The sequence below is a fragment of the Ambystoma mexicanum genome, chromosome 2p (assembly GCF_040938575.1).
Source record: "Ambystoma mexicanum isolate Mex_15411 chromosome 2p, UKY_AmexF1_1, whole genome shotgun sequence".
Classification (NCBI taxonomy): Eukaryota; Metazoa; Chordata; class Amphibia; order Caudata; family Ambystomatidae; genus Ambystoma; species Ambystoma mexicanum.
In genome coordinates this window covers 317823564-317850654 of record NC_090923.1, presented here as the reverse complement: position 1 = coordinate 317850654, position 27091 = coordinate 317823564, and the positions used below count along the sequence as shown (strand labels likewise).

The following is a 27091-nucleotide window of genomic DNA, read 5'->3' as shown; positions in this document are numbered from 1 at the left end:
ATGGAGAATTCAGGAACAGGGTGTCACGCAGAAAATCAGGATAAAGTCAGGAATCAGTGTGTCTGTGTGTTGTGAGGTTCCCTTATTTATCATGCCAAATGACATCACTAAATTATATGGCAGGGGCAGTCTTACTATCCACACCCCTAAGGCTAGGATTGGGCAAAAGCACACTCTCCGCCTAGCTTTTCGCTGATTGGATCATAGAAAATGATGTCATGTTTTATGGTGTTTCTTTTACAATGTCTGGAAACCTCCCATATCTATTGGGACCAAAATCTAACTTTCCCACAAATACATATTTACGTAGTTATGTCCTCTAAGAAAATCAGATGCACATGTTACATATCTTGTGGGTCACATTTCAATCCAACTACCAAGTCTGGGAGACCTAGCTTTGACTTTCTGCTACATTTTGGCAATTTAAACCATGAAAGATTTGGCCTAACATTTCACACTTTTGTACATAGATGCACAATTACCCCTGGGATATGTGTACAAAATGTTATATTCACTGCATTAATACTTATCGCGCAGTCGGTCATTCTTCACAACTTCTGTTCCTTATACAGCAAGAAGCCCAACCAAGTTTTCAAATGAATAGCATAAAATTAGATTTAGAATTATGCACTTTTCAAATGTTTTCTTATTCTGGTGGCAAAGTTAAATATCTTTAAAGTTCAGTTACAAATAGGTTTTTTAAACACCAAATGTCCTTGTCAGTTTTTCTTTCCTTTTCCCAAGTGTAAGCAAATGACAATCCTTTGAAGTAGAATAAGGGGCCCCTTCCTTGAGAGTGAAGCTTCCTGCCCCTCACACTGGAAGGGTGGGTGTCTTAGCCTGCTATTGTGTTGGCCTGGGGCAAAGACGAATGTCTGATGTGACCTGGAAGGCCCCATTGTCTTGGGGATTCCAAGCCTCCAGCCAGCAATTAGCCTTTTCCTGTTCCAGCAGTTGAGGTGTCATCCTTTCTCAGGGTCAGCACTGACAGAGCAGGTTTTTTTGTTAAATTATAGTTGGGGTTGAGCTTTGATTTATGCTTTTAAATCTTAACTTTAAACATATAGAATTAAAACAGTTGATAAGTGTGTCTTTACCATTACTAATCCTTTTGCATTTCTTAAGTAATTAGGCCTTGACACAACAATGTACTTTCAAACTAGGCGATTTTCCCCCTTCAGTCAGGAAAATGCCCATTTTACCATTTCCTTTAAATTTGGTTTTCCTCTGCAGCAAATATACACTTTGGGCAGCTCCAGTCCCTTCCTTGAGTGCTGTAGTTGTTTGCAGTATGAATACATGTATCAGACATTTGTTTAGAGTCTCTCTCTGCACAGCTGATTCTTGATACTTGTTGCAAAATTTTAACCGCGTTTCCCGTGGAAAATGAAAAACACAGTCCCTGGTTTGCTTTTCAAAGGATACTGTTGCCCGGTTCCTCTGAGCCACAATGATTAATCCTGGGCATTGAAGGGCCCTTTTTGATAATAGTGGTTTATAAGAAATTAATGGATTTAGCACCAAGCAGAACTTTTTAAGATTGGGAAAGTGTCAATTTAAAAGGCATTTTGGGGTTTTTCAGCACAATGACGCTGCTTCATTCACTTTGCTCCATGTAAATGTTACAGTGCCCACTGCCATACTCCTGCACTGAGGACTCTGTTTCAACCCCACCTGAACTGTGTGTGGCAGGGGGTGTGCAGCCATTTTCTGGTTGTGACACAAACGCAGTTTTAAAGATCTTGGCGCGCATAGGAGTCAGCGTGGTCCTTTCACCATTGCAGTAAAGTGATGTAGTGAGGTAAATCTGAGTGCGTCAGAATATCCCACAATACCCAGGGTGTCCAATAGGTCGAGCAGGGGCCTGATGTAGACATTAAACAGGGTGGGTGATAGGTATGAGCCCTGGGGGATACCACACATTTCAGGAACAGGGGAGGTGCTGCTTTGCAGACTACTACCCGAGAAGTGCCAGGGCCAAGGAACGAGGAAATACAATGAGATGACTGGTCGGAGCAGTGCGCTAGCTCCCTAACCCATGGCACCAGGAGAGAGTGATCCACCAGGTCGAAGGCCGGGGAGTGATCTAAGAGCATCAGCAAGGCGGGATGACCCCTATCTGCTATGCCAGCCAAGGTGGATTTAAGATCAAGCATAGCGGTTTCCGTCCCGTGACGAGCTCTGAAGCCCGACTGACTTGACCCCAAGATGTGGTGATCTTCAATGTGTTTCTGCAGCTGCAACTATGCCAATGTGTCCATGATCTTAAGGATGAATGGCACATTTGTGATTGGTCGATAGTTACCAATAAGACGAGGATCTGCACTGGCCTTTTCAAGTAAAGGTGCAATCCATGCCTCCTTAAGGGAGGAGGGGACCAAAACTTTGTCAAAAGAGATTGATGAGCTTTGTCATCCAGGGAGCCAGTAGCTCAAGTGTGCCCTTAAAGACATCTACCGGAAAACAATCGCTAAGGCATGAGGTAGGTTTTAGATCGCGGATAACTTTAGAAACTTGTTCCTCTGTACATTGGGAACATTTAAAAATGGGGATGTTTTTAGGTATTGGAGTAGAGTCCTAAGTGACATTTGCATGGGTATTACACCCCTGCAATAATGTCGGAATGTTGTTAATAGTCTTTTTATGAACTGCAATCTTAGCTATGAACCCATCATGGATGCCCTGGTACCATGTGGAGTCCTTGGTCCAATCATAGTTAGTGGAGGGGGTGTCTTGAAAATCATTCAAGATTTTAAAAAGTTCCCTTTTACTGAATCGAGCATTATTAATCCTACTGTTAAAACAGGTGGATTTGGAGGTAATAATGGTGGTTTTAAATTGCTTCACTGCTTGTTTATATTGGGCTAGTGTGTGCGGGCTAGGACTCTTACGCCAGACTCTTTCACATGCTCTCTTTTGTCTGTCTGGCTGTGATGATGTCATCGGTAAACTACATATTTCTTTGGGCCTCAGGTTTGATTATTTTTCTTTTTATTGCTGCTATATCTGAGGTAAAATGTTCCACAAATTGAATGGAGTCGGACAAGCTCGTAAGAGGCTCTAGACTGGATGAGAGAAGAGCTGTGAATTTGACCGGAGTGACGTTTTTGAAATTACGTTACAGTTTCTTGACACTGGGTAGTTTGTTCAATGTTTCTGGCGTAGCAGGAAGATACACGATGGCGTGGTCCAAAGAGTGATCACACCACACATAAGGCGTGACCCCAAGGCAGGACATGAGTGAATAGTGGGACGCCAACCAGTCCAGCGTGTGACCACCTCTGTGTTTAGCCTCCTTCACCCATTGTGTAAACTCTATAAAGTTAATGGAATCCATGAGTGAGGATGCCTGTTTGTCTGAGGGATTGTCTGCCCAGTGGTTGAAGTCACCCAAGATGATCAATGGGTTTTTAGGTTTCATGATATGAGTAAGCAGCTCCAAGAGCTGCTCCTCAAAGTGTGGCATGTCTCTGGGGGGCCTGTAAAGCGTCAGGATACTTAAGGAGGAGTTGGCAGAGGTCTTGATCTTAACCCATAGTGATACACAGTCATCTGGGCTAGTGTGAGTAATGCTGTGGCAGTCAAGGTGATTTTTGCACATCAGAGCTACCCCACCACCTTTATTATGGAGTCGATCAGATTGAAAGATCACATAATTAGAGGGAATTGATAAGGTGGTATCACTGGGTATGGTTGGATTCAGCCAGGTTTCAGTTAAGGTGAACAAGCCAGGGCCAAATTCTGAAAGGTATTCTGCCAACCCTGCTCGGTGCTTAAGCAGTGATCTTGTGTTGAGAAGGGAGAGGGCGAGGGTGGAATTGGGTGCATTAGTGTTACTGGATGAGGTGCACTGTGAAATGGCAGCCCTGTTGTCTGCTTCAGCTTCTATTGGACAGATAGGCCTTCAGTATGGGCCAGGGGGGCTATGAGGCATATTCTTCTAACAAGAAGAAACCGGATAAGGCAGCATACACAGTACCTGTGTTGTGGAGGTTGTCTGTGTCTCACCGTGCAAAGCCCTTGCGCAAACCGGCACTAACCAGCCTTGCGGAAAGTACCAGCACTGATATAGAAACAAGCCTAATTTTATTTGAAATTATGTTCTTCAAAAAACCTGTGAAGATTCATATTACTGTTGCATTTAAATTGCATAACAACTCTAACAACTATAGGGACGGCCATGAACCTACCAGAAACTAAAAGAGTCTGTAGACTATGGGCCTCATTACACGGAAGGCGGTGAGCCATGGCGCTATTAGCGCCATGGCTCATGCCGGTAAAATACCGGCACCGCCTTGGCGGAAAGGGGATTTACCGCCCCATTCCAAGGTTGGTGGGGCGGTAAATTCCCCTTCCGCCATTGCCCTTCCCCATTCCCATTTCTGCCCCATAGGGCTCCGAGGTCCCTTAGCGGGTTGGTTTTTAACGCCTGCAAAAAGCAGGCGTTAAAGCACCAACCCGCTAAGGGACCTCGTAGTAAGGCGGTAAGGGTTAACGGTCACCGTTGCCATTAACGGTGACCGTTAACCCTTACCGCCGTCCGTGTAATGAGGCCCTGTGTCTGAAACCTGCTATGCTTGAAAAATCCAGACATGTGTTAACAGGGTGTAGAGTAATGTGTATTGAATACGTTTGTTCATTGGGAGATTTGGTTTATGGCCTGGACTTTATTAAAGATATGGTGTTCTGGTCACACTGTCCAAAGTATCAATGAAGATGGCATTATATAGAGTTTGGTTAATGTTTATACAGAAGTTAGGAAATAAGTGATTTGGTTTGAATGTAGTAATTTTTACTTAAAGTATGTCGTTTTAAGCAGGATGATGATATAATGACATGAATTGTATGAATGTTGTGAATTTTATGAGAATATGATTATGAATTATGTATTTCAGATGATTACATATGTGTATTGTTAGGGAGAATTCTCTTTTAAGGCTAATTTCCCAAACCTAGTGAGTCCCCCAGCAGCTTTGCTGGATTTTTTGGGTTTGTATTTTTCTCCTGCTAAGAGTGAGACTCTTTTCCTCCCACTCTTAGGCATGATTTGAGTGCTTATGGGCTATGGGGTCTTTTACTCCATAGGGTATCATCTGTTTTAGTGTATGTGTTACAACAGCACCCTCAGTGCAGTAACACAGGTGTGTCATAGTGACCCCCAAACATAGACTCCATACCCTGGGACTGACTACTGACTCCCATGGCATGTAAAGTCACCATTGGTGTTATTAGTCCAAAATTGTGAACAGAACCAGTACAAACCATCATATTGTGGAAGTACTGGAAGGGGTTAATTAGATTGCCCCTGGGTCTGTTTCCAAGGGGGTACTGTCCAGTCCCCCCTTGTCGAGTTTCTGGCTGGTGGCAGTGGTTACCACGCGAAATATTCCACCTATGGGATTTTCCCATTGATTTTAAACGCTCCACTTTTTTGGTGCAATGTTAAAGATTCCGCCGGTTTATTTATTTAATATAAAATCACCGGTTGGGTCTTTTCACCAGAACTCTTTACCAAAATGGCGTTTGTGTCCATCTCTGTAACTCCAACCAAGGTCGGGTCCTTTGTTCCACTTATTGGCGGGCTTCTCCACAGAAGCCCTCCAACTGGTGGCACTCTGTCTGGGTTCCAAAGGATGTGTGGGTGGGGGAATTGAGACCCTGGACTGTGTTTCCTTAGCAACCCAAGTGGCACTCTGTTCTGATTGGCCCAGTGGTGAGCTGCCCGGCTCACCACTTATCATGTATGAGTGACAGCTAGGCTGTTGAATGGGGGTTTTTCTGCATAAAAGCAGGGCTTTTGGGACTGGAACTTCAGAAGTCGCCACAGGACCTAAGAAATCCGAAGAGGGGAGAAACTGAGCCATCTGCAACGACGACACCACCGGTGGAGCCCTGCTGCAACGACCTCACCACTTTCCCGCCAACAAGAGAAGATCTTCTGCTGTAAGAATCTTCTCCTTTTGAGCTGGTGGGAACAACCAGTTCGCCATTCGCCTTCCAGGCCGTCCCTTGGTCGAATCGCCAGTGCCAAGCACCCCGGCGGCCGGATAGCCAAGCTTCACCACTGTGACCGCGAATAAAAGGAACGCACCTTTTAACCGAACAAACTCCGCGGCTGGTCTCTTCCCTGGGCAGTGCAACGACTCCAAGTTTCCTTCTCAACGAGATCTTCTCCTTCCCTGGTCGAAACCACAAACTGCACCCACTGCCAGGAACAACTGCCACCGCTGGAGCTTCCTCACTCTTTAAGGTACTGTGTTCCGCCTGGCCTCCCTTTCTGAGGATTGCTAAAGGTGACCCTTAAATCCTTGGCTTTCCAACTGGGTTGGCCCCCAGACCTTCTAACTTTATCTTTTGCATCAAACCAACCTCCTTTGAACATTACTGCAAAGACTTGAGTGCTTTTTAAACAGTGTGATCTTGGGTACATTTCGCCTTGCTCCATTTAAAGTGGGCCTGGCCTATGAACTTTGGCTCTACAGTAGACTCTGCCTTCACTAACTTGCTGTGTCTTAGAAAAGTGTTGGGAACTGTTTTATTTTCATGACCTGCCTTTTTCTCTCCCTTTAACTTAATTATTGGAGTGCCATCTAAGTTACGCGCTCCCATCTATTTTTACAAATAGTGGTGTTTTGACCTAGACTTGTCTAATAATTATTAAGGGAGGTATGTATACTTTTCTGATTGTGTTTGAACTTGCTTTGATCTATAGTGCTTAGTGTATTTCCTAAAGTGTGTTTTAAATAAATAATTATATACTTTTGATACCAAGCTGTGGATAGTGTTTGTTGCTCTACTGTGTTTTTAGCCCTATTGTGTATCCTCTGTATACTGCCCTACTCATCTTGAGAGAAGTCTGACTGCTCAGCCATAGCTACCAGGTAAATCTGGGTGGTGCAGAATGCTACCAATTGGGTTTACTGCTTACTCCTGTAGTCTTAATCTTCTTGCAGTGTTCCCCACAGGATTCTGCCTAACATGTATTTTATAAATGTATGTGTAAAGTTGTTTTAACTGAAACACATAAATTAATAAATACATTTCGTGTGCCAGTTGGTTGCCTTGTTCTTCATGTTGTTTTGGCCCAAACTAACTACCATCACCTGTCCACTGCCACTCTCTCAAACCCACGCCAGCCAACCGACCCCCACCATCTCCCTGTGTCCCCCGTCCTCATTACGTGTGCTGGTTGGATTTAGTTTGGACTATTTTTGGCAAGTCCTCACAAGGTTTCTTTGGCCTTCATGTTTTTTGGCTCCAACTAACTACCACCATGCGCCAAAACCTCTCTTACCCCATTCACTCACCCTAACCCCACCCTGTCTACCACCACCCGCCCTACCCCAACCCTCTGTAACCCCACCCACTGTACCCCACTTTCTCAAACCCGACCCAACCACCCTACCCCTGATCGCTCCCCACCACCCACCGATCCTGACCCCACTATCTCTACCCCACCCACCCTACCCCCAATCTCTACCCCACCCACCGTATCCCCACTGTCTCTACCCCAGAACCCTACCCCCACCCTCTCTACCCCACCCACCCTATCCCCACTCTCTCTACCCTACCCACCTCTCTACCCTCACCCTCTCTACCCCATCCAAAATAACAGAGACATTTAAGATGTTATGACATTTTTTCCTACATGGCACGCATCATTGATTGACACCATGGAAATTATTCGTCCATTGGTAATTTCTGATGATACAAACCAGCCCCATCATTTCACTAAATGGCCACTAACTTACAAATGCTTTTCTTCTAAAACTGCACAATAACCTGATCTTCTTTGGCAAGGAAACACCTGCAGACCAGCATATGAATAAACTGAACATTATGCTCAGTGTTAGTTAAGAATTGGGGTAGTCTCACTGGGTGGGACTGCACACCACGTATCTGCTTGGTATTAGGTAACCCACCTTTTGGTATATGTCTGTACTACACAAGTTGGTAGTGTGACTGAGCAGCCAGGCCTAACTCAAGAGGGGTAAATGTGAGAGGTAGAGCTGTACAATTGAAATTCGTAAATCCAAGTAGCCAAGTAACACTTACACTCACAGTTTTAGTTATAAATAGTTCTTTATTGATTTAACGTCTTGAATAAGCATTCTTTTAAAAAGGTAATTTGTTGTAACAATTTAAATACACTTTAAAATGACTTCCCAGAGTCAAATAAAGTTAGTGGATAATCTTTGGATATGCTTCATACACTACTCCTACACCCTGAGGTGACTTCCATCAAAAAGATAGTATTGCATTTATATATCACACTAACATACTTTTGTGGACTCTGAGTTGCAGAAAGGAAAGGGTTAGGAAAGTATAAGGTTAGAATAATTTCTCACAGGCCTAGATAAGGGTCCAATTTGTCTATCCACCTCTTCCTCAGAATCATTGTGGGTCAAAGACTGTACAATTGGAGTGACAATGTTGGAGCATGGTTTGGGCTCCCATTTCCCTAATATTCTAGTCTTGGATTTGCCTTTGTTAGAGGTTAACTTACTAACATAGGGATTTACAGTGGGGTTCTCGGTAGAGGGTCCCACAGGCTCAGAGCGGTCTCTTAAGGTTGCTTCTCTAGCCAATTTGGTTTGTTCCTGTATATTCCTACTGGGAGTCCTGGGGGTACTGTACACTACTCCAATTGGGGAAGGACTTAAAAACTCTAGGACTCTCCCGGGCATCTCATTCTGCAGACTGACGGGGATCCTGACTTTCATATTGTTGCATTGAATGAGAGCTGGCAGAATTGGAACCATTTGGACAGGGCCTCGAGCAAATCTAGTGGGACCTTTGGGTGCCTTAGTTACATCCTCTGGCTTGAAAAAACGTTAATTCACTAAAGTTCTGCTAGCCCCAGTGTCTCCCATGGCAGGAGTCTCCTGACCATTCACAAGAACACTGTCCATATAATATTCTTTGATGTTATCTGGAATGGTGTCATACACATCCCTCTTCTGGTTTTCACGCAGACCCAGGGACACTAAAGATACACTGGCTTGAACTCCAAAGGGTTCTTCAGCCAGTAGGTGACAGTGGGCACTAGCCATTTGTACTTCTCCCTCAGGGGGGAAGGCTAACGAGGCAGTGCTGAACCCTGCAGGTTTACTCCGGCATCCGGGATCTCCTTTCACATGGTCTACAGACCCACCCTTATACAAAACATTTTCCAAATCCTCTTAAGAATGGGGGTTTCTGTTGACCTCGCTCTAGTTGGGCACCAGAGGGTTCACTAGACCTACCACGTTTCCCTTGAGATCTACCCTTATTTTGATTGTGGACGTCTTCTGGGTGGTTGGCATTAGACATGTCTTTATCCTCACCTTTGTGCTGCTTTCCCTCCTCCTTTTTGTGAGCAGCCCCAGATTCCTTATGAGTGGCCGTGTTGGCTAACCATGAGTTAGCTGCTTCTGCTAGTTTCTTAGGACCAAGTTCCTTAGAGTCAGCCAAGTGCTGTCTCAGCTCAGGAGAGCAGGCATCAAAAATGGTTTCAAGTAGAAAAAGATTTCTCATTCCTTCAAAGGAGTTCACTCTGTAAACCTTAACTCAACCATCTATGTTTTTCTAACATTCACATACCGAGATAGCCAAAGGGGTATCATCAGTATTTTTGAGGTTCCTAAACCTTGTAAGGTACTGGGAAGGAGTCTTCCCAAATCTGGCTATTGATGCCAGCTTAACTGACTCATAGTCCTTTCTGTCACTGGCACCCAACTCCATAACAGCATCACAGCCATTCTGGGGGAGCCTAGGCATGATCCATGGAATCAAATCATTCCCATTTATTCCTTGAAGACCATAGGTATATTCAAACGAACTCAACCAATCCAACACATCAAGGATAGGATAATACATACTCACTGCTTCTTTAGGCAGGCAAGGCCTCTTGGGACTAACAGACCTAGAAGACCCTGTAAGGGAAGCAGAATCAATGGACATCTTTCTCATTTCCATGTCATGCTGCAGTTCTCTTTCTCAGAGTTTCACCTCCTGATGTTTGTTTTCAGATTGTACATAAAGCTTTTTGAATTCCAATTTTAATCTTAGTCTCTCAAGTGAAATATATTCTGGGCTTAGACTTGGACCTGGTAGGGTCACAATAGGAAGTGACTGCGGTACTGGGGCAGACTGTGGAACAGGGTGGCTCCATTCTCGAGACTCCTCTCCCTTCTCTGCCTCTTCTTGCTGATTGGAGCATCCTTATCATTATCTTCCACATAATTTTGGTTAGTAGGTGTTACAGGCCTACTACCCATACTTTGGTGATTTAACAACCTTGTAATGAATTCACATTGTCATACCCTTAGCTTTACACAGATCTTTCAGGTGCTCTGAGAGCTGATTCATTAAAGTTATCCATATTAGGCATGTTACAGGTTGCTTAACTTTTTGTTGGAGCTTAGCCTTGTGGCTGGTTTAGTTGGGCACAAGTAAAACAAATAGTCAATGTAACCACTCTGTGCCAATTGCAACGCCTGCCACCAATGTTAGGTAAGAATTGGGGTAGTCTCACTGGGTGAGACTGCACAACACTTATCTACTTGGCATTAGGTAGCCCACCTTTTGGTATAGGTCTGTACTACACAATTTGGTAGTGTGACTGAGCAGCCAGGCCTATCTCAAGAGGGGTAAATGTGAGCTGTAGATCTGTATAATTGAAATTCATAAATACAAGTAGCCAAGTAACACACTCAAGGATTCAGTTATAAATAGTTCTTTATTTAACGTCAGTTTAAATAAACATTCTTTAAAAAAGCAATTCGTTGTAACAATTCAAATACACTTTAAAATGACTTTCCAGAGTCAAATACAGTTAGTGAATAATCTTTGGATATGCTTCATACACTACTCCTACACCCTGAGGTGACTTCAATCACAAGGATAGTATTGCATTTATATACACACTAATATACTTCTGTAGACTATGAGTTGCAGAAAGGAAAGGGTTAGGAAAGTAAAAGGTTAGAACAATCGCTCAGAAATTGTGAGGACAGCTGAATCCTTCACTGAAGTCTAGATAAGCCTTTCCCAGCACTACTAGTATACAACAAGCTACCATCTATGAGGGACAAACAGTATCAAAGGCAATGGATTTAGAAGAGTGCATTTAGGCAACCAAGACAGCCAAAGTCATTTGGACACAGTCTACGGATCTGATGCACTTCTTGGACAAAACTCTTGCACAAAGTTAGAGAGTTCAGAAAAATCACTTGTAGGGTCACAAGCTGTTAAACCTGTGAGAAGGCAGTTGAAATCAACTCAAAAAAGGTAAGCCAATTAAATTCCCCAATGAGAAAAGGGTGGCTAATGGCAATAAGGTAACTACCCCAAGCCTAAACAGTACCAAACAATAAACAGTACCTCTGGTTAGAAGAAAAGTGGTCCAGCTGGATTCCGTCTTGCTGCAGTGGGCAAGACCCTGGTTTTTGAGTCTCTGTCGTGGGGACAAGAGGGAGGACGTCTGGAGGGTTCCTGGGGCAGTACTTGGGAGGTCATCGGCAGCTACAGCCTCTTTTCAGTTCAGCAGCACTTTGCGGTTCAGCGCTTAGCAAATAGAACTGATGCGGATCGGGGACACCTGTCGGGCTTTCCTTGCTCGTTTGGTCCTGCACTCTGGTGAGGGGAAACTGGATCTGGAGGTCAGGCTTCTGGAGGGTCCTTAGGAACCTCCTGGAGCTTCTAGCTGGATTTGTTCCGCGGCAGATGTTGCACTCAACTATGAAGACTCTACCCCTGGCATTGGGCTCCCGCAGCAACGGAGAGGCACAGCATGTCGGGGATGGGCGGCCAGTGGAGTTCGTCTCGGGGATAGTTGGTCCCACTAACCCAAGGGGAGAAGTAGTTCCGCCTGGAATGTCTCTGTCGAGGGGAGAAAGAAGGACAGCACAGCAGCAGGGCTTCACCAGGCAATTCAAAGGTCCAGGAGGTTGCAGCAAGCTTTGTTCAAAGTTTCTTTGTTGAATGTTTCTCCCAGTGGTTGACAAAGCACAGGGGAGTTTCGGGACCCTCCATCACGTCCTGACCTTCCAGACACACTGGAGCCAGGGGCAGGCTTCAGGGCTGACCCCGCCAAAGGCAAGACAAACAAAGAGCTCAAACCAGTCTCAATGTACAGAGTAAAACCCAAGAAAGACCTCACAAACAGAAAATGATGAAAAAAGAAGACGGGACATTTTGACAAAATGGTCACCCATGTGTGCTGTACTGCAGCTGAGGGTTCAGCCTGCGGTAGAAAAGCACATTGGTAGGAAAAAGTAAACCACGGCCACCAGCCATTTAAAGTAGTGAGTGTAACAAAAAATGTTACATGAGTAGGTAGGATAAGGGGCTACTAGGTATCCCTCCAGCGCTCCACATATGATGGTGTGTGCTGGACCCACAAAGAGAAAGGGTAAGTAAAGTAAATTTCACTTTACTCTTCTTGGGAACTGTAGTTCACCCAAGAAAAGGTATTTAAACCTTAGAGAAACCGAAAGGATTTCTCTGTGACACTGCACTGAGGGTGTTGTGTGTCACCATACCAAATGTAGGTGCCTATGGAGTTTGTCAGACTCCAAAAACAGTGAAAACACAAAATCCAAATCGGGTAAAAACACATGAGAGTGAGAAAAAGTCTCACTCACTCCAGGGTTAAAATTAAAAAGTCCTAAATCCAGCAAAAGAGCTGGGGGTCTCTAAGGTGGGAGGAATTTAGCACTAAAATGAAAATTCTCCCTAACACACGGTTGTGACTGTGTTGGCACCCCTAATCTGTGCTGCCATGGCCATATGCTCGGCCGATATTCCAGCAAAACCAATGCTTCACACTGCAGCAAGACAAACAGCATTGATACAGAAATCGGGTGTGTCCTTTAAAATGGAGGGGGGAGATGTTTGTTAGAAAAAAAAACACAAGACATAAAAAGGTTTGTCCTCTACATTTGCAGAGAGAGACCTATTGGGCCTCATTACGACCCAGGCGGAAAACCGGTAACTTACCGGTAACTTACCGACTCCGCCATGGAGAAAGGGGGAATTACCACCCCATTACAAGGTTGGTGGGGCGGTAATTCCCCCTTCCTCCATGGCCCTTCCCCATTTTTGCCCCATAGTGCTCAATGGAAATGGGGAAGGCGCTAAGTACGGTACCGCAAATTGCGATACCGTACTTAGCACCAAGGTCCCTTTGCGGGTCCCTACTTTAACGGCTGGTGTAGACCAGTCGTTAAGGTCGGCTCCCGCAAAGGGACCTCGTAATCAGGCGCTAATGGGTTGACGGTGTTGCAGCCTTTTACGGCGCCGTTAACCCATTAGCGCCAGGGTCGTAATGAGGCCCATTGTCTTTATCAATGCCTATTTACGTAAGGCGTGTGAGTGCGTTTTAGTTTTTTTTTTTTTTAACGTTGGTACAGTTCTTCTACAAATGCCCCACCATTCACCACACTGCGAAACCCACAGCCACCAACACCTTGTTACAGTCCACTATTTTGTCGGAGAAACAGTATTTGCTATTTTTCACGTCGAACTATGGCAATTTTTGCAGGGCAAAAGCTAAATATGCAAAAATAAGAATAGCGTTACTATGTCAGTGTGTTGGTTGGACAATGCTGTTCTGGAGTAATGCGCAACAGTCAGCCGCAGGTTTCTACTGTGTGTCAAGAACAGGAACCGTGTTCAGAAGGGTTTGATTCTCATCATTATCCAGAAATACGACTGAATCAGCTGCAGCTACATACATGTACAAGCTCAAAATGAAGCACACTGGCTACATCAAGACATGTTCTCTTAAAATATTTTGATTGTGAACAATTAGTGCGATTTCTTTAGTTAATACATTATTTCCTTTAAATAACTGAACTAAAATGACTTACCTTTAAATATTGTTTTGTGTTTTTCAGGAATTGCTGCCTTGTGCACTGTTGCAGTCATAGCTTTGGAGCGTGTTATTGTGGTCTGCAAGCCCTTAGGGACACTGACGTTTTCCAGCAGGCAGGCCCTTGCTGGAGTCCTCGTGTCATGGATCTGGTCTCTTGTCTGGAACACCCCTCCACTCTTTGGCTGGGGCAGCTACGAGCTCGAGGGGGTAGAGACTTCCTGCGCTCCCAACTGGTACAGCACTGACCCTTTCAACGTGTCCTACATCATTTGCTACTTTGCCTTCTGTTTTTCCATTCCATTTATCATCATCGTGGCCTCATACGGATACCTTATGTGGACTCTGAGACAGGTAAAAGCAACCATTAGCTTGAGACAATCAATAAGCAAGAGAGTGCTGAAAGAAGTGTACTGTGGAGGCAGCGAAAGGTATTATGGGCATGCATGCCCTTGTCATTGTTGACAGATTCTGCAGGCAGGAGACAGAAAGTTAGAAGTCATGTTACAGGAACATATGTTTCAGGAATGAGGCTAGCTCCCCTAAACAACTCAGAGTAGGTAGTGTATTCCCGTGCTTAAGAAAAACATTTCTTATCTTTTATGAACAAACTAGTGCACAGGCCCATGGACACAGCCCAAAGCACAGGTTTTCTTTGACACATAAGGACCATCACAGATCCTAAGCCTACAACTCCCTCTAACAGTGACAACAGGCCAAGCGGGCAGTCTCCACTGCGCAACTTGAAGTATTATTATTGTATGTGTAAGGCAACAGCTCCCTCTAGCAGTGATAACAGGCGAAGCAGGCAGCCTCTACTGCACATGACTGCTTCGGGCAAACATATATCTAGCCTTTTATTATATATTATATGATGTGTGTCCTCAATAGGTTGAAGAAGGGGGTTAAGGACAACCCATCTGAAAGAACAGCAGTGTTTATTTGAAGCCATTTTTTCAAAATTAAGTTTTCCACTATCAGGTTTGAGATCTCAAAAACGTCCTGGAATTTCTTTTGTGTAGTTTTGTATTGCTGCACAGTACTTGCAGTTTAATTTTCAAATCCAAATGCAGGCCTGCAAGTACCAGAACGAAAAGTGATGAATGCTTAAAACCCCAGTGTGCTGGAGCATGACACACCTCACATGAGACAACGTGAGATCTCTGTATGTTTTCCGTTCGTTTTTATTCGAGTAATAAACAAATTCGTTATTAGTCATTATTTGATACAGGCATGCATGCATGCACATTGTTACATATGAAACGGATATAAATTCATGCATGGCTAATTAACGTGTCTGTATTTTTCCTTGCATTCTGGGATTTGCAGTCCTGCATTTATGATAGATAAAACTAGAGGTAGCAGAATACAAATAATAAAATCAGTACTGGGTGAACTACCCACCCATTAACCTTGGCACATTGAAGGTTGAGATATGTGCAGTCGGGCAATAAAAACATTAAGAGACATATACAAGAAAGGCCTTTATAGTGTTAAAATTAAGTGTTCTTTTTCTTACTTGATAGCAGTCATTGCATTTGTAATGTGAGTGAGAAGTAGAGTGGCCATCCTCTGCTGACCACCACACACTTCACTGCAGGGTTTACATCACTCTTTAATATGGGAATTTATTAGTGATGTTATCATTGATTTAATTTGCGATGTAATTTGTGAGGTCATAAACTGTGTAATGGAAGCTTAGAGTTAGGTTTGTGCAGCTGAGTTGTTGCCCACCAGGTAATGTGGGTATGGCTATTGTCAGGCATATCAACTTGCCTAGTAACCATGGAGTCTGACAATTCTGAAGTATTTGTGGATGCGATTGGTGATAGCATCAACAACATTAATGATGCCAATGGTGATATCTTCAGCAGTGTCATATATGTGCCCATGAACAGGTGCTGGAGTGAATGATGGTTGTCCTGCAACCCATAACTAGTGACGTTCAGTTTAGTTGTTCAGAGGTTTTGCATTGTAACCGAAGTGATTTCCAAGAATGTGAGTGTTTTTTGCATTGTTCACTTTGTTTACATATCAGAAATCCATAACTTCCCTTAGTAAAGTTGTTTCGAGAATGTTATATAATATATTTTTACCGTACTGGCACCTTTCCTGCAGTGACTGGAAGAAATAACCTGTGGCAGTGCCCAGGGGGTCTCTGTGCCCTGACCCTGGCCTTCAATCAATCCCCAGTTACAGAGAACCTACCATTTCACCTTCAGAAACTCACGTGTGTCGACCTGAGGCATGCAACCAATATGCTCCCAACTAGGAGACGACCACTGTGGTAGCTGGTGCAGCATATGTGATTTTTAGGTTAGATTACATATTACTGTTCACCAACCTCTATAAGTGGGACTACCCGGGAGAACATTAGTATTTGGATCGTTACTTGAACCAGTGACTGATTTAGGCAATAAAAACTGCACGTGTTGTGGGTTGCCAGATGTTAATGGGACAATACATAGGGACCCCCTGAGTATCCCCGGGGTGCAGTAACCTGTTCTTGCTCTATGGGATTACTTTCCAAAAGTTTCTAAATGAGAGATTGTATGCACCGTCAGATTCTGTCATGACATTAGGATGCCCGGGGCAGCATCATAGATTTTGCATGATCTACACTGCAGCTTTTGTGCTCTGGCTATAAAGGGGGTCAATGCCTACCCAGTTCTCATGAAGCTATCTTATTGGATTCTTGTTTAACAGAGATGGACATAGGTCTGTTGTGAAGTATTTAACAGGTACTTGGTGCCAAAGAAGAATACTGAAGATCTAAAAGCTTAGGATAGTTGAGTGGTTCCAAATGGACTAATGGTAGGGAAAGAGCTCACACACAGTGACAAAGCTAAAACCACTCAGGTTTAGCACTGTTGAAGATATAAGTGGTCAGTAAAGGAAAGCTTTGCTTTAAAAGGCAGATCATTGATAACATTAAAAATGAAAGCAACTCAGGTGACCAATCCGATTAGCAAGAAGGCTTGGATTGCACATATAAGATCAGTCCAAAATGTGGGAGGTGACATTGTGCAGAAATGCCAAGAGAGGAATATGGGGAGCTTAAATCTTGATATTAATAGAAGTTTTATTTTCACAGCTATTGGCAGACAGAAAATAATTAAGGGCCCCTGGCCCATATGGTCTAGCCAATGTGGTAATGAAAAAAAGATGCTGACTTATGGGCCTCCAAGTATGTCAGGAGGGTCAGATCCCTGATTCCTTGAAACAGGCAATTGTAATCCCGGTTTACAAGAAGCACCCAAGATTGGAGCTTGCTAATTATCAATTATTATCTATGTTGGATGTCCCAGGCAAATTATTTGCTACAATATTACTGAAAGAACCTAATTCCTGGCCAGAAAGAGCTACCATCTTGAGTATAACCCAATAGGATTCAGAAGTGGATTGTCGACTCTGCATAACATTTTGTCTCTCAACATATTGATCAGGGTAACCCTAAGGAAGGAGAATCCTCCGTTGCATGAGGTTATGTGTACTTCAGGGCTCCCTTTGATTCAGTGAAGAGAAATCGTAATGTGGCAGAAGTTGGAATAGTGGGGAGCTCCAGAAGTGCTATTGACATTAATAAAGCAGCTGCATGGCGTTTCTATCACGACAGAACTGCCTTACCATTCCTAGGGCAATGATTGGATCCAGGCTTGATTATTGCAACGCTCTCCTCATAGGGACCTCCTGCAAAAACCTGGCCAAACTCCAACTGGTTCAAAACAATGCCCTCATGGTAGCCACTGGTACTTCCAAGGAAGATTACATCTCTGAAATCAGAAGGCAGTCTCACTCGCTCCCTGTCAAGGAGAGAATCGTATTCAAAACCCTCTCCCTCGCACACAAATGCCTCCATGATCTTGCACCCCCATACCTTGTCGAAAGACTTGTCAAACACACCGCCACAAACCTCTTAGGAAGGGGTACTGCAACACGATTCTCACGCCCAAGACCAATAGGATCCGTGCTGGAGGATCTAGTTTTCCCACTATGGCTGCCTCCCTCTGGAATGCCCTTCCCACACACCTAAGAACCATTGATTCCCACCTTGCATTCCGCAAAGCACTCAAAACCTAGCTTTTTGTCCGAATACTCTCAAATGCTCAAATGTTGTAATATTGACTGCACATTTGTATGTATACCAATGTACCTGTAACCAAGAGACCTCACGGTCGCCTGTGAACCACTTAACTTAAAACTTTCTTGTAACAGCGCCTCAATGCCTCTGGGCTGTAAGTGCGCTATGCAAATAAATAAATAAATGGGCGAGTGTATGTGTCAGGTTGATCAGCAGGGGCAATTTTTACGGCACACATCCCAACAAATAAAGGTTGGAAGCAGGGATGCGTCCTGGCACCCGTGCTCTTCAATCTTTACCTAGAGGACTTGCTGGAGAAACTGCTCCCCCCAAAATAGGCAATAATTACATCATATTGGCTGACCATATATAAATAGGCCCACAGAGATCGGTGGAAAAGTTAAGCGTCTATGCCTCTGAGAATTGCCTGAGCTTAAATGTCGATAAAACCATGCATATGTATTTCGGCATGGAAAAGCGTGCCATGTATAATGCACTTCTCAGCTGGCCCGATTGAGCAAGTCAATACGTATTGCTATCTTGGGCTTCCTATTAGTGTTTCCTGCACCGTCACTGATTTGATAGCTTATAAAAAGTGGACAGCAATATCAATGAAAATGATCCAAAAGGTAGCCCGGGACAATGCTGGTTTCAGCATGAATTGTTAGGTACTGTCTTATAAGCAGCGTTTCTGACCAGCTGTGCTATATGGGCTGGAAGCTATGGTGATGGCAACAGCAACTATGAGTTGGTTGAACATCCTGGAGCGTAGATTTCGGAAGAGTATACTGGGAATTGCAGTTAGTATCCCTATGACAACTTTTAGATTGGAGCTGGCTTGATCTCCGTAGTAAGCCAGGTAATCTATAGGTCCGCGACCGTCTATTGAAAAATGATGAACCTGCCAGTTTCCAAGACATTTCGGGCTCTCACTGGCAACTCAAGAAAGGACACCATTACGAGAGTTGCAATATATAAATGAGGAAGTGTTTAAAAGCATAGGATGGGTTCTAGATTGGCCCGAGGAGCTCTGGGCCTTGAAGCAAGCCCTCACTAAGAAGAAATTAAGATGCAGTGACTGGATTGGTAACTAGGAACATCTAGCCACATTGAAGTTGTATCAGGAGTATGGAGGAATCGACACAGTATGGCAAAAATGCAGCGTTATCTGGTACTAAGCCCAGCCCGGACATGAGGTTTGAACTCTTATTGAGACTGGTCAACTCCCTACTCCCTACTCTGTCTATTAGGGGACCCCAAATGGGACTCCCAGTCAAGAAACGAATATGTAAGGTGCGTAACTGTGAGTGAATTCCCGATACTAACAGACATTAGCTGACTGCGTGTGGGTCTATGGGAAGCACTTATACCTGTCATTTGGGCAGGTTCGTATGTGATCTAGAAAAAAATTCTGCAAAAGAGTTCTGGGGGTATTGCCGGCATTATGATAGTATGGCAATAAAATGGGCCCTAAATAGAGTCTGGAAATTGCTTGAAATACAAAGTACTGGTAAGGATTTGGGGCCTTTTGGTGTGTTGCGAAAAGTGTGTCAGAACTGTATTATAACAGTTAAGGAATTCTAATATGATGAGGTATTTATTGGGTGGTTGAATGAATTAAGTGTATTTCAGTGTCTGATTTTATGATGTAGAATGTAAGATAATTATAAAATATTATTTATTATGTGAAAAGTTCTTTGAACTGTATCACATTACAAGTTGATCCAGTCCTGTCCATTTTGAATAATGCAACCAGGTGCTCCTATGCTAGCAACTCCAGAGGCTATTTCATTGGCTTTCGCATGCATTAGAATGTCACACTCTAGTTAACCACACATGCCCTTTCCCTTTGTCCACAAACAACATCAATTTAAATTCATAAATAAATTCTGTCCTCAAATATGTGACCATTCCCAAACACTTCCTTTCAATGATATAACAATGAACCGCTATGCAGTCTCACTGTCAAGGCACAGCCATCCATTCGGTTGGATGGAGCACCACTGTTCACTCACTGGGCCTCATTACGAGTATGGAGGTAGCCATGCTGCCCTTAGCGGCATGGCTACCCCCATACCGGGTACCGGGTACTGGGTCTGGGTTCCAGGAATAGGGAATTACCGTGCCCGGTAATTCCCATTCTCGGGACTCGTACCCGGTACATCCCCATTCCCATTTGAGGCCCCATAGGACTCAATGGGAATGGGGAGGCTGCTAACAACAGGCCTGTTAATGGCTGTCCCGTTATTAGCATCCTGGTCTGCTAGCGGGTCCCGCTAAGGACGCCTGGTCTGACCAGGCGTTCCAGAGCGGGACCCGCTGCAGACCTCGTAATAGGGCGGCCCGGAATGAACGGTGCCAGTCCCTTACCGGCACCGTTCATTCCGCAGCCGCCTACCTCCTAATGAGGCCCACTGTCTCCTTTGAACCATGTCATCAGCAACCTGCACGTGGAGATGTTCTTCCACAAGATTCCGCAACTTCTCAGGGCCACATGCAGTCTCTAGACTGCTTGACTAATACATGGGTAGGAAACCAATAGTCCACAAAATGAAACGTGGCTCTCGCACTGGTGCTATTACATGAGCCCCCTAATATGCCTCAATCCCTACTGTCACTTTATCCAATTCTGGAGACAGAGAGCTTTCTACTCCTTTCATTAATCCCATAATCTCACCCCCCTGGGACCTGAACCAGCATTACTTGATCTAAAGGAAACAGAGCTTCAGTCTTAGCAGGAAAGGTGGAGCAGATTTGGTTTGAGGAACAATACAGGAGAACTAAAAATACATGCCCTGAATCCCATGTTTGCAACGCTTTTGCTTACCAGTTGCTTACATTGTATTTGGCCAGTGAGGCACCCAAGGAGTGAGACGACTATTCCTACAGTTCTTATTTTTTAATTTTTTTTTATTTAGGATTTTTTGAGCGCACTGCAGCCCATGGGTATCGAGGCACTATCAAGGATACTTAAGAAGGCTTGCTTGAGGGTTACAATAAGCGCCCCAAGAATAAAAAACATATGACATTTGCTTTAAAAATGATAGAGAAACAGTATTTTACATTGCAAGGTGTGAGACATTCAGTGAGGAAGCTTATGTCAGGAAAAACCTCTTGTGAGCCAATCAAGAAAACATCCACAAATGATGTTGAGGGTGATTATTGAAAGTGATTGTGCATGCATTACTTCCATGTCCTATCCTCTTTCCTCCATACACTTGGAATGTTAGTCCAAAGGGATGGGCCCAGAACCTTTGCACAGCAATATATCTCCAGGTTATGAAACGGTGTCCACTGGGACACGCCCACATGCATGACACCTTGCCCTACCCATCATAATCCTGCCCTCTGGTTATGCAATACATTATTTTCTCTGTGCTGACAGGATCAGAAGTCTTGAGTGCACTGGTATTTTTGGATCCTGATCATTACTGGGTTCACTGCTTTATTTGCGGGAACCGCCCTGTCTTGACGGATGTCTGAATCACTGGGAATTCTTTTTTCATCGTCTGCAGCGCTTCTCACGTTTTCAAGAAGAAGAAGGCAGGTAACATTCCTCTCGTTTCCTCAGCACCCCACCCTGATGGCACGTTCCTTAGTGTCTCTGGCTCAAAGTGTCCCACATTGATTGTACTGGGATGGTTGGCCAGCATCACAGGAGTCTTAAGCCTGAGGCTTCCTTGTTGGGGGCTAATACTGGCCTACGGCTGAGCGATCTTCAAATACTTTTAGCAGTGGTTGCTATGAGTTGATGCTTTGGTCCCTTTATGCCCTATCAGGGGATAAGACCGGGGACCGGGTGCCTGAGGTCTTTCAGAAGTCCTCACCACCCTTTTCAATGCTCACTGCAAAGTTTGCATGTGAATACCTCATGGGACTCATTGGAGTCGTTTTATGCCATCAAGCAAAGTGACAGCTCATAGCTGCTCATATGCTGGAATAGCACTGCACAGTAGCGTGCTTCACAAAATGGCAGTTTGCACAAAATCACTTAAGGCAGCTCCCAGCAGCATTCTAGGCCCTCCTTAGCTGACACATAGTTCCACCAGTGTCTGACTCTTTCAGTACCACGGTAAGAGAGGTTTTTCGCTCATGGAAATAGCAGGAAACATCTTAAGATCTTAATATATATCTTAACTTAGATCGCGTTATGGGTCTGATTAATGAATGCACAGCAATTACCCATCTCATTAACGATAATAGCCTTTTTAAAAGAAATCCGTCAACTCATGTAGAAAGTGATCTATTTTTAACTTGAAGGAAGAACAATCAATCTTAGAATTAGAAATACGCTTTTTTACAGTTATGTAATATTGTATTGTTTTAAATTATGTTTCAATGTTTGTATTATGTAAATGTATGATATTGATTTATGTGACAACATATTATATTCTACTATATTGTTGGAAACAGTATATAGTTTAAACTTTATATTGTTAACCAAATATACTCATTTTAAAAAACGTATTTCATATTAAACAAACAGTACTATCAATCCTTCATTACTTCTCTTTCTCCTCACCTCTGTCATCTATTTTATTTTCCTAATAATCTGTCCACCCCTCATGGTCAGGATTTTACATCTGTACGGGATTTATAAAGTGCAAACCAAGCTGGACTGCAATGGCGCATTGTACATGTAATACCCTTAATTTGTCACTCTCAGTCTCTGATTTCCTATTTCAAGTTACAAGTTAAAAGGGAGGAGGTGAAAAGAAGTTGCAAAGTTGTTCAGAACAGGATAGGAAGATCAGGGTAGGTAAAGGACAGTGGGTGAGGTCGTCTGGCTGGATTAAGTGGGGGGAAATAGGCATGTTTTTATAGTTTTGCGGGAGGTGATGCTGAAGGGGCTGTGTGGTGGGAGGGTGTTCCATGGTTGTTATTAGCATTATAATTATTATGGTATTTATGGAGCAAGGACCTAGCAACGAGAAGCAACAGGGCGCTTTACAGAGGTAAACAATACAGATACACAACGGGGCACTTTACAGAGGTATACAACCGTATAGATGCATAACGGAGTGCTTCTGGGTGCATATTGGGTGAAGGCCTGATTTTGGGTGCATGTTAGCTTGCAGTGTTGCATGTGTAGGAGATTTTTGTTGGTTTGGTTTTTGTGTGAGTGATGGGTTTTAGTTTGTTGTGAAGTTAGGATGGTGCTTTGAAGTGGATGCTCTTGTTTAAAATATAGTGTCTTTTAGAAGCAAATATCTGCAGTATTAGAGTCAGTGGAGCTGGGAAAGAGCTGGGTGATGTATCCGTTTTTTGATTCGGTGCAGAATGAGTCCTGGAACTGCTTTCTGTATGGCTACAGGGGGGTGAGGGTGTTTGGATGTCCGTAGAGGATTAGGTTTCTGCAGTCCAGCTCAGAGACAACTAGAGCCCAGATCACGGTGCAGAAGTTGTCAAGATGAAGGATGTGCCTTATCTTGCAGAGGAGGGGTTGCTTTACACTGCATGCTTTGGGGGACGGCAGCTGTGTGGTCATGAAGGATGGTCAGGGCTTGATGGTGAATCAATGGACTTGCTTGGTGTGGAGATGTGTAGGTTGTCTGTTGAGAGTTCTTTGATCCAGATAGGTCGGGCTTGTGCCTGCAAGGAGATGAGGAGGTATTCTATTTTGGATGTGCTGGTTTTAGGAAGTGAGTTGCCATCCAGATGGTGATGATGGAGAGACAGTTTCTGATGGGTACAGATCTTTGGGTCGTTGCATGCTAATGAAAGTGAATGTTGTGGTAGTAAATGATTTGTCAGAGGGATGCAATTTATAGGCTGAACAGGAGGGGCAAGAGGGGAAATACTTGGTATTTGATTGATAAGGAGGCATAGAATTCGGGGAGTGTGGGGATAAAGGATGATATCTTGTGGGGTGGAGAGTTGCCCTGATTTGAGTGCATGGGGTATGGTGCTGTGTGGGAGACAGCAATTTATAATGTGAACCCATTGTGAGGACAGGGTGGTGGTGCAGCTTGATGCAGCCTGAGCATGGCGTGAGTCATCCAGGAAACGTGCAGGCTTTGTTTTGCCAGTGAGGGTGATGCATGTGTCTTTGTCGATGGGGCAATGTGTCCCATGTGTTGGAGGGTTTGTGAGTGGCAGGTGGGGGATGGTGTGTGGGGAGGAGGGCTTGTCTGACGTTGTGTACGTTGGAGTTGAAGTACTCCATTACAGTGTTGAATACTGGGCATACAGTCTTTTGCCCGTAATCTATTGATCGCATGCAAATAAAGAACACATACCACTGCCCACAGCCCGCTGAGGCCAAGCTCCACTCTGCACATGAGCATATGCAGGAGGTGACATGCCCTAGTGGAGGGGGATTATGTGGGGGTAAAAACAAATCACAATTTCCCATCTGATGAAGGCCGATCCAAATCAGCCAAAACATCCTGTTTTGAATGCGGCCTTCAATGGGCATGCTTTTAGACCTAGATCTGCATATTGCGGTGGGTGGGGGGCGCGCTTTGGGTGGGTTGTGATTTTGAGAATTACTTCATGATTTTGAAATGTTTTTGTGTGCGTTTGTGGGTGGATTGAGGTTTTTGGAGGTAGTGAGTGTCTTTGGCAGTCCGATATGGTCATCTTGTATTTGGAGCAGCAGTCTTTCAGGGGTTGCCTGGTAGAGAAGCATGAAGTTCTTTTGTCAGGCACTTTCTAGATGTCTAGCTTTCAGTTTGATGTTGAGAAGGGAATCATTGAACCACGGCCTGTGGTGGTTATGGGGTTTCTATTTTTTAGTGGGCAATTTGTTCCAGTGCTTGGGTGACAGTGGTGTTGTAATTGGTCAGGAGTATGGTGGGGTCATCGTGAGGGGAGGAGGTGATGATAAGATTGGTTTAAGGGCTGTGTTTGTAATGCTTTTGATTTTCCTACCTGCGGGTGAAGGATGTATGATTGGTAGGGGATGTTTTCTGGAAGAGTTAGTGTAAAGGGAATGGCAAGGTGGTCTGACCATGATACCCAGATTCGATTGTGTACAGATATCAGATTTTTGCAGGAAATTCGGAGGTTGGGGATGTTGAAAGCTACGTGTATGGGGAAGGTATTGTGTTGACAAGGTTGTAGGGAGTAGAGCGGTGTGAGGATGCTGTTAAGTATGAGGGTTTTGTCTGTATGGAATCTACCTGGGTTGAGGTTTCCAAGGTTCATGGCGGACTGTGGTTTTTAGTAGTGTAGTAGAGCCAATCAGAGTGGAAGTTGGCATTGTTTGATGGGAGCTGTGTATGAGGTGAATAAATGTGGGGTGGGGTGTGGAGTGGTTGAGGGGAGCAGTTGACAGAGGCAGCTTCAACGGATATATATATGGCAGAGGAGTGTGGTTGGTAAATGTGAGTGAGCCTTCGTATATGATGGCAATACTACTGCCTGCTTAGTGTGAGCAGTGTGACGATTCACTACATGTCGTCACTTCTCCATGAGGGGGAACCCTTTCCCATGAGGCCAGGGTGGTGAGGCCAATACCCAATAGTCCATCTGGTTGTGGCCTAATGAGGGAGGATCGCATGGGTAGGGACTCCCTCCCAATGGAGAAGGGTGATTACCTATGAGGGAGCAAACCAAGTCACATCACACCCCTACCTCTTTTAGCCCCTTTGTCTGATTCCAATCTTTACTTTGACTCGAAGACTGTCTATTGCTGTAAAGCAGAACCTCTTAAGGCAATGGTCAGTACTGAGATGAAGGACAACTTGTGTTCTAACCATGTCGGTGCTGAGACAAGAAGGCCCTGTGAAGATCCAAGGATTACCCAGGGAGAACCAACAAAGGACTCTCAGTGTTACAAATGTCAACTAAGTATAAAAATAGAGAAGGGATTGTCTCCTGTGTCAATTCCAGCCCTGATAAGCTGCAACCGTCGAGTGTGCAGGAAGCTGGAGCTTCTAATAGTCTTTGAGACCCAGGGAGAGTGAGTTTGGAAGAAGCCGATGGGCAGCTGAGCCCACTCTTCGGTTGGGCACACAGGAACGTTACCATGCACGAAAGTAACCGAAGGGCAAGCAAGCCGAGGCTATCGGCAGGGGAGACTGGCGAACAGAGCCGGTAAGAACTTACAGGCGAGGGAGCCGCAGCGTCCCTTTGCAATCCCTAAAAGTCCTGACAACATGCTATGACCTCAAGCCAGGTAAGAGGAAGCACGAGAGACCAGGAGGGGACACAAGAGAGAACTGTGTGCCTGCAAGAGCAATTGTCGCACAGTCTCTCTGCCGACACTGGCCATGGGTGATGTACCAGAGTTGTGAGTACCAGGAACCTCACACCAGTGTCATGAATACCCCCACAGACCAGCAGCAATGGTCAGAGACCCTCCCCAGCATATGAGAAACCCTAGAGGGGACCCACCTCACTACAGTGTCAGACACAAGCCCAGTAACTACCAGGAAAGGGTCAAGAACCCAAATCAAGAGAGCCACACAAGTCATCTTACTTGTAGCAATTCTTGGCGGGGAAATGAACCAAGTTGGACAAACCAAAGAATAAGAGAAACACGGGTCGAAGCACCAAATCAAGAGAGTCATACGAGTCATCGTCCTCGTGTTAGTACTTGGTAAGGAAGTGAACCAAATGGGCCAAACCAAAGAAGAGGAGAAACAAGGGTCGGGGACCCAAACCAAGAGAGCAATACGAGTCATCTTCCTTGTGACAGTACTTGACAGGGAAGTGGACCAAGTGGGCCAGACCAAAGAAGAAGAGAGAAGCCAGGGTGGCGGACCCTCATACCATTCTCCTGGCCCATCAAAAAGGGAACATTGTTTGATATTGTTTTGGAAATTGGTACATTGTTTGAGTGATTTCCCCAGCCACCTCACTTTTTAATTGATTGCTCTGCTCTGGCTTTTTCCTCTTAAGTTCAAGAATTTCAATATTCGGCATATTTTTTTAAAAAACACTCTTGTTTCTTCCTGCCCCTCGAATTAACACCTTGTTTCACTTCGTCAAGTTCTTGAATCGGTTGTTCACGCTCAACTTTACACATCACTAATGTTCTCACTTCTTCTGATCATTCAATCATCTCTCAATACTCTTTCAGATTTATTTGCAGATTTTACACAGTGGATCACTTTATTCTCTGTTTCATCTTTTGGAATCTTTTGTCACTACTCTCTCTCTCATACGTATGCTGATAATTGCCAAATTGTGTCTCCATCTCTCTGATA

At 44.4% G+C, this 27091-nt stretch overlaps 1 protein-coding gene across 1 annotated transcript in view; it reads left to right on the top strand.

Annotated features, from left to right (window-relative positions):
- The window catches only part of LOC138566408 (parapinopsin-like), a 219484-nt gene that overhangs the window by 163535 nt on the left and 28858 nt on the right, over window positions 1–27091 (top strand). The window contains exon 2 of the mRNA XM_069643638.1: window positions 13881–14209. Within this exon, the coding sequence (XP_069499739.1) occupies window positions 13881–14209 (329 nt within the window). The remainder of the gene's footprint in view (window positions 1–13880; window positions 14210–27091) is intronic.